General features: G+C 35.6%; 2 protein-coding genes across 2 annotated transcripts; both read left to right on the top strand.

Annotated features, from left to right (window-relative positions):
- The first annotated feature begins 273 nt into the window (after window positions 1-273).
- On the top strand, window positions 274-7,089 carry LOC141623375 (multicopper oxidase LPR2-like). The gene is made up of 6 exons (XM_074439488.1): window positions 274-716; window positions 4,870-5,410; window positions 5,493-5,828; window positions 5,924-6,507; window positions 6,686-6,787; window positions 6,886-7,089. Exons 1-5 carry the CDS (start codon window positions 498-500, stop codon window positions 6,737-6,739), a joined length of 1,734 nt encoding a protein of 577 aa, XP_074295589.1. The 5' UTR covers window positions 274-497; the 3' UTR covers window positions 6,740-6,787; window positions 6,886-7,089.
- A 1,834-nt stretch (window positions 7,090-8,923) lies between these two features.
- LOC141623374 (U-box domain-containing protein 11-like) lies at window positions 8,924-13,502 on the top strand. Its single transcript, XM_074439487.1, has 4 exons — window positions 8,924-9,444; window positions 10,956-11,072; window positions 11,150-11,587; window positions 12,159-13,502. The coding sequence occupies exons 1-4, from the start codon at window positions 9,193-9,195 to the stop codon at window positions 13,230-13,232; spliced, it is 1,881 nt and encodes a 626-aa protein (XP_074295588.1). The 5' UTR covers window positions 8,924-9,192; the 3' UTR covers window positions 13,233-13,502.
- Window positions 13,503-13,961: the final 459 nt, after the last annotated feature.

Here is a 13,961-nt window from a genome sequence, read left to right as displayed (position 1 = left end):
TTTTAGTTTATGGTATTACTAAAATAAGTGCATTTGACCAAATAAGTCAAATATCATCTATATAAAAAACTCTTTATTTATAGCCGTAAAAAAAAATCAACATCAATATCACCGTGTTAAGTAACAAAACTAGAAATTTCACCACAATAATTTCTTCACTTCCTAAAGAGAAGTAAATAAAAAGAAATACAAAAATAAGAATATGAATTGAACCCAATTATTCCGATTTGATATCATAATCATAAATTCATAATGCATAGCTGTAAGACTTTTGAGAAGCAAGTTTCGCATTTTCTTGAAGGAAAACTCGGCGTTATCCCAGAATATAATTTCTTTCCTCCTACTGTGATTTTTTGCAATAAAAAACAAATCCTTTTACAAAAACATGAGACCCACATAATGTCGCCTTTAAAATGCACCATTATTACCCATTTATTTTTCACCCTTTTCATTCCTTCATCACTCACATTCCAAATATCTCCTCTGTTTAATTCCTCATGAAATATCTGCTTCACTTCAAAATGATTGTTTTTCTAACGTTTTTGGTAGTTTTATTTGAAAGTAGCTTCGCGATTAATGAGCCTTTAGTAAGTTCGGGACGATTGCGGATGTTTGTTGATGAACTTCCTCAAGTGCCTAAAGTTTATGGGTATAAGCTTGTTGATGGTAAACCTACTTCCGTCTCACTCAAAATAGGCATGTACCAAAAGAAATGGGTCAGTTCTCAATCTACATCCCTTTTTTTTTGTCATTTCTTTATTCAACTCAATTCATTGTATTCTTATCTCGGGTTTTTCGAGTTATTTAAATGAATTCGCTATATTTTGTCTCATATGTAATTTCACGACTAGACAAAGTATACGTCCTAAAACAAATACAGTGAATTCGTTTAGCAAGAATGAAATCGATTAATTATAAGACAAGTATATGTGATTTAGAATGTAAGAATATGTTGTTTATTATGATTTCAAGGACAGCAACACATGATTAGGCTATGTGCTTGTTTCTTTGTGTGAAAGGGTTTTAACTTTTAATCAAACAGTCTGCAAAGAATTAAAAAAATGATGCTTTAGAAAATATTGGTGAAAGACTGAAATTGGCTACCAACTTCTTTCACTATGTCTCAAAATATTAAACAAATGTTCACACACTTTTTTTTTTTTTTTTTTTTTTTTAAAATGTTTACACCTCTCTGTTGCTCTGCCCTTCAACTCATCTTCCCCTGTTTCCATTACTACTTTTTTCATATCTTCAAAAAAAACAAAACAAATGGAAGTTAACTCTAAAAATTCACAAATTAAGGTTAGTGAAAAATTTAAATAGCACCCGAGAGTGACAACTGACGGGACTTCAAATAAAATCATAATATTATCCGTAAAAAAAGAACTTAATAGCGTGATAATTGAGACAATAACTCGCTAATTGCTCTCGAATGTTATAGAATTTCGGTATAACCCATGGAATTTCACTATTATGTGGCTAAGCATTAGCCATGTCCCACAAGATGTCCAAAATACCCAAATTAGTACGAAGTTAGATATAATTGGCGTTACTCGCACTTCATAGGCTATACATCAAATATACATCTGATATTCTGATTGTATATATTTTGAGTTTTGTTTTAATTATTATGAATTTTAGTATAAAGTTTTTGAGCTCGTTTACTTAAACCTTAAACTAACAAAACACAATATTACTCAAAAACTATATACATATAAATTCAAACACAATATTACTCAAAAACCATATACATATAAATTCAAGTATTTTGAGTTTTGACATCAAAAAATTAAAATATAATTATAAACTTTAAAAGTTCAGAAAAAATGTATGTATGCTTGATAACTAAAGGGTCTGAGGTAATACATTAGATGCGTAATCATTTTTCTCGTGTTATTGGTATTTCTTCTTCAGCTAGTCTTGCTATAGACGGGATATATCCGTCTATAGCTAAAGACAGGTCAAATAGCTTGAAAGTGGTGACATTTTTAGCCCCCACCACCCCACTTGTTGTTTGTCCTATTAGAAATGTGGTATTGTATTTGGTCCGTCTTTAGTTATAGACGAATATATGTCGTCTATAATGAGATTTTGTGATCTTTGTATTTTGAGTTACACTAATCATTGTTCTTGCATGTTTCCCCTGGAAAAACTAGCCCGGTCTAGGTTGACGCTTTAGGCTCTGTTTGGTAAAAACTAATCGAAAAAATTTTGAAAAACACGAAAAGGTAGTTGAAAATCGAAAAATGGTAATCAAACCCGAAAAGGTAATCGATTAGGTAGTGAAAATTAGGAACTGATAAGGTAGCTGATTATATAAATAAGTGTTTGACAAACTAACTGAAAAGGTAACTGATTTTGATGAAATGACGTAAAAGGATATGATAATTATTTAATAGTATAAATTTAAGGGTAAAAGCGGAAAATTAAATCAAAACAGGTACCTGAAATCTCAAATGCTACTCTAGGTAGCATTTCATTTCAGGTAGCTTATTTGGTTAAATAAACTACTTGCCAAACGCGTACAAAAAAATAAGGTACCTGGAATTTTGGTCAAATAAGCTACTTTGACCAAATCAGGTACATGAAATGTCTTGCCAAACGGAGCCTTAGATGACTGAATTAAAGCCATTTGAATTTTTTCCTAATAAATTACATCAACTACTAGAATAATTTATACGTTTGTTTTTTATTTTTGGTAAAACTATGATACTAGAAATCATGTATTTATCATGAAATATTATTTATTTCTTTCCTAATTCGGCTTTTTTAACGTATGCCAATTACGCACAGGTTAGAATTGAGTAATCCCGAGGCAAACATACTTAGGATTCTTAATTCGGTTTTTTTAACTTGTGTTTAATGGACACATGTTAAAAAGGCCGAATTAAGAATCCTGAGCATGTTTGCCTCGAGATTACTCATTTCAAAAATTACAATTAATGGCATTTAATGTCTTAGGACTATGATTATGAGTACATATAACCACCACTAATTTTGGGATGACTAGTTTAAATAGCTTACATGCGTACACATATAATTGGCGCCTTTGTTTGGGATTAGATGGGTACAGTGCTCTTGATTGAGTTTTGCATTTAATTCATTTTGATCGATACGCAAATTATTTTGCCAGATTAAGTAAATTTTATGAACTCTGCCTTCTACCCCGAAAAGTTGTGGCACTCAAGGTAATAAGTTTTGCTTAAAAAGGTGGAAAATGTAATTTATTTAAAACGAAAAATAGAACATTTTTATATAAAAAATTACAGAATTTATTTTTAAATTATAGTAGTTTGTCATTAAAATAGTCACATTTTGTAGCTAAAATGACGACATTTGACCCGTCTTCAGCTTGTGACAAAAAATGTCCATTTTCAATGAGAATTGATGCACTCAAGTACGGGATATCTTTAAAAAAAAAAAAAATAATAATAAACTAGTCTTCACCAAAACTATTGGCAACTAATTTATGGATTGATAAGTAGCCTGTTAGAATAATCGATGTAAAATATTTGGATGGTTCTAAAATAAAGGTCTTAACTTACCGACAAAATTTGATAATGCGAGGTGTTTGGACCCTCCATTTCATTGTATTGTACTCCCTTCTATTCACTGAATTTATAAAATTTGTTGAACATATATGAGTCTATCATTGAGACGTCTTTACATGGCACCACAAAATAAGTAAAAAACATTATATGAGATACTTGGTATGTACTGTAATTGTAAGGACTGAATTACTGCTTAGATTTGTAATTCTAAGAACTGTACGTAAACAAATGTGTATAAATCTGCTACGTAGTAGTAGTAAACTAGTACTCCCTCCGTCCCGGTCAGTTGTTGTCTTTTGGTTTTGGCACAAAGAACAAGAAAAGAGGAGAGGGTCAATAGCTAAATGACAAGTGGAACAAATTGAGTGTGAATGATCAAATTACTCATCAAGTTCATTCTTAAAATAGAAAGGACAACAAATAACTGAGACACCCAAAATAAAAAAAGGACAACATATGACCGGGCTCATACATCAACTTTATTTAGCCTTTTAATTATAAATAACTTTTAGTCTGTTCTGATTCAATCTGAACATCCACTCGGCCAAGAATGACAAAAGCGTCCAAACAGAAGCATCAAAGCTGATGAAATAGTGCCGAAAATGACGAGTCTGGGAAATATGAGGAGCTTGCATGTAATTGTAAATAAGAGTATCTTTTTCTACGAGGATGATATTGACATATATGTTGCAACGTAGTCCATATCCCTAAAGTTAAAGTGTGAATTCTTATCATATGCCCAGCTTCACAAAACGACGTTCCATCATTCTATGAGTGGGAGGTTCTGGTTAAACCAATTTAATTTTTAATTTCTTAAATAAATAAATCAAAGGTATACTCGATTATTTAGATTTACTCCTTAATATATAAATAAGCAAATAATTAACCGGTCAACAAACTTGCAAAGTATGGAATACATTAAGCCACAAATTTCAAGTGTTATTATTTGTGATATACTCTATAGCTTATTAATAAGTGATAAATCTTGAGTTAGACATGGAATTGTGAATGTGGATAGGTGACGGGATCTGGTGGCGCACTAACATTGTCCTTTTACATTATGAAATGTTGTTGTTAATACTTTGTTTTATTCAATTTCAACTATTTAGACTAGGGAATATAAAATTTATGGATATGATTTAAGCCAAAACTTGTAAGAACTCTATTAGGCCCGAGTTTGGAATTAGATTTTTAAGGTGTTACTCGCGAGTCGCAATTGCCTTAGGATGGATTAGATTGATCAAGCTCTTGTTGCAATTGCCTTGGGATATATTGAATACTCGAATTAAGCTCACCTTATGCCTTAATGTGACAACAGAAATTCCATAGAGACCTTCCACCAACAACGGTGTTCGCATACGGAACAACCAAGAGACATGCAAGTATTCCCGGACCAACCATTGAGGCTCTTCATGGCATCGACACGTATATATCATGGCGAAATTATCTTCCTAATAAACACATCCTCCCATGGGACCCGACCATACCGACTGCAATCCCACCAAACCACGAGGGCGTTCCCACAGTGGTGCACCTTCATGGTGGTATTGACGAGCCTGAGAGCGATGGTCATGGACACTCATGGTTCACCCGAGGGTTTGCCGAGAGAGGGCTTTATTGGAGTAAGAGAAGGTATCATTATCATAATATGCAGCAGCCGGGGACATTGTGGTACCATGACCATGCCATGGGTTTGACTAGGATTAACCTTTTGGCGGGTTTGATTGGGGCTTACGTTATTCGTCATCCCCAAGTTGAGGCGCCTCTTGGGTTGCCTTCTGGTGATGAATTTGAACGGACTTTGGTCGTTTGTGATCGAGATTTTTATAAAGACGGATCCCTATTTATGAACCGTACTGGTAAGTTTATGTTTCGAATTCCTTCCATCTTAGATAATATATGTTGGTCATTATTGGTGACGATTGATTGTAAATCGTACAGGAAACAACCCAAAGATACATCCACAATGGCAACCGGAATACTTTGGAGACGTGATAGTCGTGAACGGGAAGGCATGGCCGTACATGGAAGTACAGCGACGCAAGTACAGGTTTCGCATCATAAACACCAGCAACGCCCGTTTCTTCAGATTTTACCTTAGCAACGGCATGCCGTTTATACATATTGGCTCTGATTCCGCCTACCTTGGACATCCCTGTAAGAGTAAATACAATCTTGTGGCACCCTCTGAGATTTCTGATGTTGTCATTGATTTCGCCAACTCAAATTCCAAAACTGTCATCTTGGCTAATAATGCAGCATATCCTTTCCCAACAGGTTAGCATTAACACATGCATGGAGTTTGTACTTCCTCCTCCTCCTCCGTCTCAATCATTTGTGTACTAAACTAATCTTGTTTTTTTTTTATATAGGGGACCCAGTGGACGACGCAAACAGCAAAGTAATGAAATTCATAATCAAGGATACTACTCAAGTGACTGACCCAAGCCGCGTTCCTTCTAAACTAATCAAATACCCATCACCCGACCTATCAATTAGTTCACGCACGCGTTACATAGCAATGCACGAGTACACGAGCTCAACCGACGAACCTACACACCTCTACATCAACGGCTTATCATTCGACGATCCAGTAACCGAAACTCCTAAGGTCGGAACCAGTGAGGTCTGGTACGTGATCAACCTGACCGATGACAACCACCCACTTCATATCCACTTAGCCTTATTTAGGATCTTAGACCAAGTTAAGATCATCGATTTCGACACGTTCAAAGATTGCATGATTAAGTTTGATGATGCCATCAAGTGTGACATTGAACGCCACGCTCAAGGGATGAAGAAACGTGTGCCGGCTCATGAGAAAGGGTGGAAGAATGTGTTCAAAATGAAGCCGGGTTATGTGACCAAGATCTTCGTGAGGTTCTCGTACATCCATGTTAATGGATCGTATCCGTTTGATGCGACTGCTGAGCCTGGTTATGTCTACCATTGCCATGTAAGTTAAACTAGTACTCCGCATTATATTAGTGAACAAAGTCCATATAAAAGCGAGGAGTTTATGTTATTAAGTGAGCAAGTTTAACATGAAAATTTCTTTTTGTTTTAATGTTATTATGGCCTAAATATCGGTTTGCGCTATAACGTGTTGTTTTATTTTATCAACGATATTGCAGATCCTAGATCATGAAGACAATGTGATGATGAGACCACTCAAACTTATAAACTAGGGGGGCCAACTGAGAATACATGCATGTGATTATATCTCAAGTAATAAGGTAACTTCTTGATAACTAGGGAGTACAGTATATTTTATTTTACTTCCGCCCTTGGTTGATCCTTGATTTTGTACGTCTTTGTTCCTACTTTTTTCCAGGTTATATTTTTGGTACGAGTTTTTCAACATTGCAAATCCAAAGTGTACACATTAGATGATGATATATGGATATTTCATGTTTGAAATGTAATTTCGTTGGTGAAGATCGGTAACAGAGAAAGAAAAGGGGTAATGATTGACAATGTCATTGTCATTTTGACAAATGCCAGGGGAAATTATACTCAAGTAAGAAGTTTGTTGACTAAGATAGGGCCTTACAAAGTTTGTGGCATAGGGAATATGCCCGTGGAATTATGGCAGCCTAAGAAAATAGGCTAATTCTCATTATAGACGGGAGATATCCGTTTATAGTTATAGACGGGCCAAATATCTACCCACTTTAAGTCTTTAAGCATAACAGAAGCAACAAATTGCATGTGTCACCACTTTAAGCATATTTGACCCGTCTTTCACTTTAAACGGATATATCCGTCTATAATGAGACTAACCGAAGAAAATACGCCTTGGTCCCTAAGGGCAGAGTTACACATAAATATACCATATTTTGTTTTGTTGTGGTTTGTTTTCAGTACTACATTTTGGGTGGGAAACATATGTAGACACAGTTTATAACTGTGATAAGAATAAAAGCAGCTTCTAAATTTTCCTTTTGCCCTCAAAATGTGATAAAAACTGCCTGGTTTACCTACAAAATCGTCATAAAAGCACAAAATAGCCAATAGGAAAGAAATGGCATCTAAAACCGCTATAATAAGAGCTAATGGCTACGGAAATACGGCAAAATGACGTAAATCTAAACCGCATCAGGTATATCTGTCTTAAACTTAAAACAAGTTAAATATGTCATGTTGGAGAAATAAGACTTACGTATAATACATTGGGAAAAACAAAAGATTAGCCTATATTGAATGATACGTGATCCGTTTTATTAAGACGATACATTCATCTTAAGAAAGACTAGCTTAAATAAAAAATGCATGAATAATAAGTTTAATTAAGTTAACTTCAGATCTTATAAGTTCAGAAAAGTATAGATACTATAAATTCATTTCAAATCTTGTAAGTTAAATAAAGTTCAAATCATATAAATTTTTAGTTCATAAAAGCTAACTTATAAATTCAGTCCAAACAAGTTAAGAAAATTGAAGTGCAAAGCCTAAGCAAATTCTTATTTATTACGAGTATATTCGTCTAAGCGTAACACAAGTTAAATATGTGCAAGTGCCAAGTGGAAGGAATAAGATAAAAGCATGATACATCGAGAAAAACAAAAGATTTGTTATGTATTCCTATGTAGCACGATGTGACCCGTTTTATTATTAAGAAGGATGTCTTTGTGTTAAGAAAGACTATACCAAAAGTTGGCTGGTGTGAGTAGTAAGAGCTCTCATCTCTTAAACAAGTGGTCAGGGGTTCGATTCCTGACTCTTGCGAATGAAAAAGCCAAACTTTGGAGAGGTCAACCTATTAAATTGCCTTCAGTACCCCGAAGGAGATTGCCCCAAGCTCCCAACTGTCGGTAGGGGATACTCCTGGTCAACACTAAAAAAGAAAGACTATTCGAAAAAAAATGGGTAAAAAGGTAAGGATACTTCATTTCTATACGGATAAGAGGTAATGAGTAAGACGAGTTTTGGGGGTTAAAAGAGAGCAATTGAATCCTCTTCCATTTAATGTTCTCTCAATACTCTAGATTCAATTCCAAAAGGTCGAACAAATGATCAGTTGAAGGATTTTTTTATTTTTTTTTAGAAGTATCCCGACCGATAGTTGGGCAATCTCCTTCGGGAAGAAGGCTCTGTTTTTTGGACTTAAAGTCACTTAATTTAAATTTATTTCAGATATTATAAGTTTAGTTCCATTCAGTTCGAATCGTATAGATTTAGTTCAAATCCTATAAATTCAGTTCAATTTAGATCCTATAATTTCAATTCAGTTTTTCAATTCACTTCAAATCTTATTATGGTCAAAAGAAACAAACGGGGAATCAATAACTTTGACTACATTGTCTTTTTCGCCCAAAAAAACTTACCGAACAGCTAGCTATGTAAATCTGTTGTAATTCAACTTAGATAGAATGTGTAATTCTGTAATTCAACTTAAATAAAAAAAAGAAAAAGAAAAAATCCATAGCATCCAGCCCGAGAATCTGGGCATCACAATTCACAACTCAAGTCATCAAGTGATGATAAGACAAGAAACACGGAGTTACAACTCATAACTCCCACTCTCTTCCTGTTTCCTTTTAACAACATACTTCCGACTTGGACCCCACCATGTGCGTCCTTCTCTTTCTTCTCCCTGTTCCTTAATGCCCCACCGCCACCGCCACCGCATTTCGCCGCCATGGATTCCGACAACCTCCGTCTACTTATCAACGACGTCGTTACTATCTCCTCCAGTGGCGGTTTTAGAGATTTGTTTAGAAAGGATTGTACTGATCTCTGCCGTCGGATTTCTCTATTGTCTCATTTAGTTGAAGAGATCCGGGAGTCTGACATTCATTCTCACCCGTCTCATCATTTCTTTCATCTTTTTCTTGCTCTTCAGGATGCTAAGCGTTTGCTTTTAGCTGCTTCTACCTTTGATCCTAATGAAGTATGTTTAGATCTCTTCTTTCTTTTTTCTTTTCTTTTCTTTTCTTTTCTTTTCTTTTCTTTTTCCGTCTCACTCTATTGTTTTTACCTTTCGAATCACCGTTTACTGTTGATGCTAATTACTCTAAACTTTGAAATCGTCTTTCGACTTTGTTAGTAATTGTTAGTGTTCTTATCAATTTACTGGTTGTAATTAAGTTGAAGATTAGTGTATTTCGTTCTTCTTTCTATAGTTAAAAAAAATAAACTTTGTTTGGATTAAGAGACAACCTTAACACCTTCAGGCAGACTTTGTTTGGATTCAGAGAAATCGACTGAAAAGGGATTTAGAAATTCCTTGTTTGGAATAAAGGAAAGGAATGAGGGAAAACTGACTACTTCACCTGTGTTACTACTCCTCCGACTCAACAGATTCTTTACACTTTTATTCATTTGTGAGGGGTATTTTAATAAAAACGTAAAGAATCTGTTGAGTCCAAGGTAGTAATATGGAACAGACCATTAGTTGCCAATTCAAGAAAAACTTTGGGTACTTAAGAGGCAGGCGAGGGTGTAGGATCAAGTGTTGTAATTAGGTAGGAAAAATTCAAGAACTGAGCAATTGTAGAAGTTTGGAGCTTCAGGAGCCAATGATAGAAAAGTATCAGTTTGCATTATAAAAATGGAGCATTGGTCACAGTTGTGGTAAAGGTTGCCAAACCTTGTTATCGTAATGTTGAGAGACTTATGTAACGGATTACCCTGCAAATGTGGCGGTAGTTTCTATTATCGTTATCATGTGCATTTAGTCTTCACTTGTTCTAATCTTTAATTTGAATTCACTTTACGTGTTTGTAACCTACTCAACAGCATTATCAATATCTAAGTCTTCTTCCCAAAGTGATTTGGGATAAGCTGACATGAATCATCCTTTGAAACTGTCAATGCCCATTGCAAATCCCGACGAAAAAAATAAATTTCCAAGAATATAGCCATAAAACTAGCAAAGAAATCTTTTTTTCACAAATATATATACCATTTGCAAATATACATCTAGTATTGTGACAATGTTCTTTTTTTTTTTTGGTTCAAAGGAGTGCACTATGTCGTGGGCAAGAATCAAACCCCCAACCTCTTGGTTGGAGTAAGAAAACTCTAACCATTTGTGCCAACTCTTGTTCTTTAGTATTGTGAGTGTCACAATGTTAAGTCATGGAAATTTACTAAGATTTGACATTTAAAATTATCGGTTGATGCGGCCAGAGTATCGGCTCTTTTTTATGGAGCATAATATAACGGGAGCTAACGTGATATTAGCCTTGAAATTTGTGACTTGAGAATGTCATATGTGAAGATTAATATTGACTGAGTGTGTAAATATGATTGAGACTTCATATTCATTTCAGTTGCAGCGTCGAGATATCATTCTCAAAATCATAATATGATTGACACTTCATATTCATTTTAGTTGCAGCGTGGAGATATCAAACTCAAAATCATAATAGTGCTTCTCTTTGATTATGTATTCAACAGGATGGTGCTTCCAAGCGAGTTGCATTTCAGTTTCAATGCGTGACATGGAAATTGGAGAAAGCATTGGGAAACATTCCGTATGAACAGTTTGGTGTTTCAGAGGAGGTTCAGGAACAGGTATGGTATCCTCAACGTTCTGTGCACTAATTGTATGATGATTTATTGCTCAAGAATAACTGGAAATTGGTTAATAGGTTGAGTTGGTGAGAACACAATTGAAAAGAGCTACCGAAAGGTATGGTCCTGTCAACTCGAGCACTATAAGTCGTGCTGCCTCTCAGCCTCTACTTAGTGAGCTGGAATCGCTGAGCTCTCGAAACAAAGGAATTGGGAGCTTGCATATAGGAAACTCAGGTAATATCGATCATGGAGTTAAGCTGAAGGTCAAGCATGTTGCCCAAGGTAATTCATCAAGAAGCCAGTGTCTTGATGAGGCAGAAATGGTGAATATAACCTCCTCAACAGTTTGTGAATCAAATGGTGTTGAGGTTGATATGGACAACAGTGGAAATGTGTCAGAAGAAAGTCCAGACGAGAGCAAGCAACCCGAGATTGTTGTTATTCCTGAAGATTTCTTATGCCCGATATCTCTTGAGATCATGAGAGATCCTGTTATTGTGGCCACTGGACAGGTATTTCCTCTAAACATTAAACCATGGTCTAAGCCTTAAAATTGCCGTTGTTTTCTATTGGTATTTGTTCAGAGAATCGGTACAGAGGAACTGTTAGGAAGTACAGATCAAGAGATATAGATTTAGTTTGCTGGTCATAGAAGTTGAGGATCAATTTGTATTGCTTTTATCTATCACACTAGCTTGTGTGGAGAGACACCCAAATCCTCCATTTCTTTTCCTCTAATTGTTTTACTCCCTCTGTCCCGGTTATTTGTTATCCTATTTCATTCTGGGGTGTCTCAGTCAATTGTTTTCCTTTTTATTTTAGGATTGCATTTGATGAGCAATTTGAACCTTCATACTCAATTTGGTCCACTTGTCATCTTACAATTGGCCCCCTCCTCTTTCCTTGGTCTTTGTGCCAATACTAAAGGACAACAATTGATCGGGACGGAGGGAGTACTTAATTTGGCCATAAATCTATTTAATTTTCAGCCCTTAGTTTTCGTCCATATTTGTCACTCGTTTGTATCTTTGTTTCTGGACCTTTCTGCTGTTGTGCCTCTTCAATATCGTTGTTTTCTTGCAGACATATGAGCGCTCATACATACAAAGATGGATTGATTCTGGCAATGTTACCTGTCCAAAAACTCAGCAAAAGCTCCAAAACATGACTCTGACGCCCAACTATGTGCTAAGAAGCCTAATATTTCAATGGTGTGCCAAGAACAACGTCGAGCAGCCAACTGCTCTGTTGACCGGCAAAATCAAGAAGAGTGACGGGTCATTTCGTGATGTAAGTGGGGACATTGCAACAATCCAAGCTCTTGTCCGTAAGCTTTCAAGTCGAGTAGTTGAGGATCGCCGAGCAGCAGTCACTGAAATCCGCTCCCTTTCCAAAAGAAGTACTGATAACCGAATACTAATTGCTGAAGCCGGAGCTATTCCTTTTCTCGTCAGCCTATTAACCACTGACGATATAACAACTCAAGAGAACGCTGTAACATCCATTCTTAACCTTTCAATTTACGAAAATAACAAAGAACTAATAATGCTTGCGGGGGCAATCCCGTCCATCGTCCAAGTTTTAAGGAATGGAACAATGGAAGCAAGAGAAAATTCTGCGGCTACCCTTTTTAGCTTGTCGCTAGCAGATGAAAACAAGATAATAATTGGGGCTTCAGGGGCAATCTCGGCCTTGGTGGATCTTCTGCAAAGTGGAAGCCCACGAGGGAAAAAAGACGCAGCTACAGCTCTTTTTAATTTATGCATATATCAGGGTAACAAAGGCAGAGCAGTGAGAGCCGGAATCATTTCGGCATTATTGAAGATGCTAACAGATTCCAGTGGGACCATGGTGGATGAGGCTCTAACGATACTCTCGGTTCTGGCTGCTCACCAAGAGGCAAAAGCTGCCATCGTTAAGGCCAGCATTTTACCTGTTCTGGTCGATCTGCTTGGGACAGGTTTACCAAGAAATAAGGAGAATGCAGCTGCTATTCTACTTGCATTGTGTAAGAGAGATGTGGAAAATCTTTCCTGTCTAAGTCAGCTGGGTGCTCCCATTGCCCTGACGGAAATGACTCGAAGTGGCACAGAAAGAGCAAAGAGGAAGGCGACTTCTTTGTTGGAACTGCTCAGGAAATTGCCTCCACAGCATTAACTTGTTCTGTCCTTGTAATTCTCACTCACTCGCTACTCATTCTTTTTCTTTTTCTTTTTTCCACTCATTCGATGTTCATTTATCTTCATTTTACTAATTATTTGATATCGTTACACCATTTCTTCTTGATCTGAAAGATGAGGATGAAAACACATTTTTCTTCTTGTATTTAATCCTACCCCTTGTAATATGGTGAGATTGTGAATGGAATTCCTTCTTCTGTTATGTAATGTAATCTTATACAAATCAGTTGCTTTCACTTTTTTTTTATCAATGTTCCATTAATTAACTAAAAAGTGCGTTATTTTGCTTGGATCTATTCGACTTATCAGTAGAGTCGTATAGTAAGATTGGTAGCAGAATTCCAATTGATAAGTAGAGTTATCGAAGGATTATATTTAACTCGATGATCTTTGACTCTACTGATAAGTCGAATAGCAGAATTCTAATTGATAGTGTAATGTGATGAATATGTGTTATGAACTTATGTGGTATGATATTCACCAAATGATACTATTATATTCACTTTTAATTAAGTGAATATGATGACTGTAATTTGATGAATATGTACCATATAGTGTAATATTCACTATATGATACTATTACATTCACTTTAAATTTAGTGAATATGGTAGTGTAATTTAATGATTACGAACTATAAACTTGATAAATTCGAGTACAAATAATAGAAAAATTGTTAAATTTGATAGATTTTGAAATTTGATAAAT

This window comes from Silene latifolia, chromosome X (assembly GCF_048544455.1).
Source record: "Silene latifolia isolate original U9 population chromosome X, ASM4854445v1, whole genome shotgun sequence".
Classification (NCBI taxonomy): domain Eukaryota; kingdom Viridiplantae; phylum Streptophyta; class Magnoliopsida; order Caryophyllales; family Caryophyllaceae; genus Silene; species Silene latifolia.
This window is presented reverse-complemented; position numbering and strand designations above follow the sequence as displayed.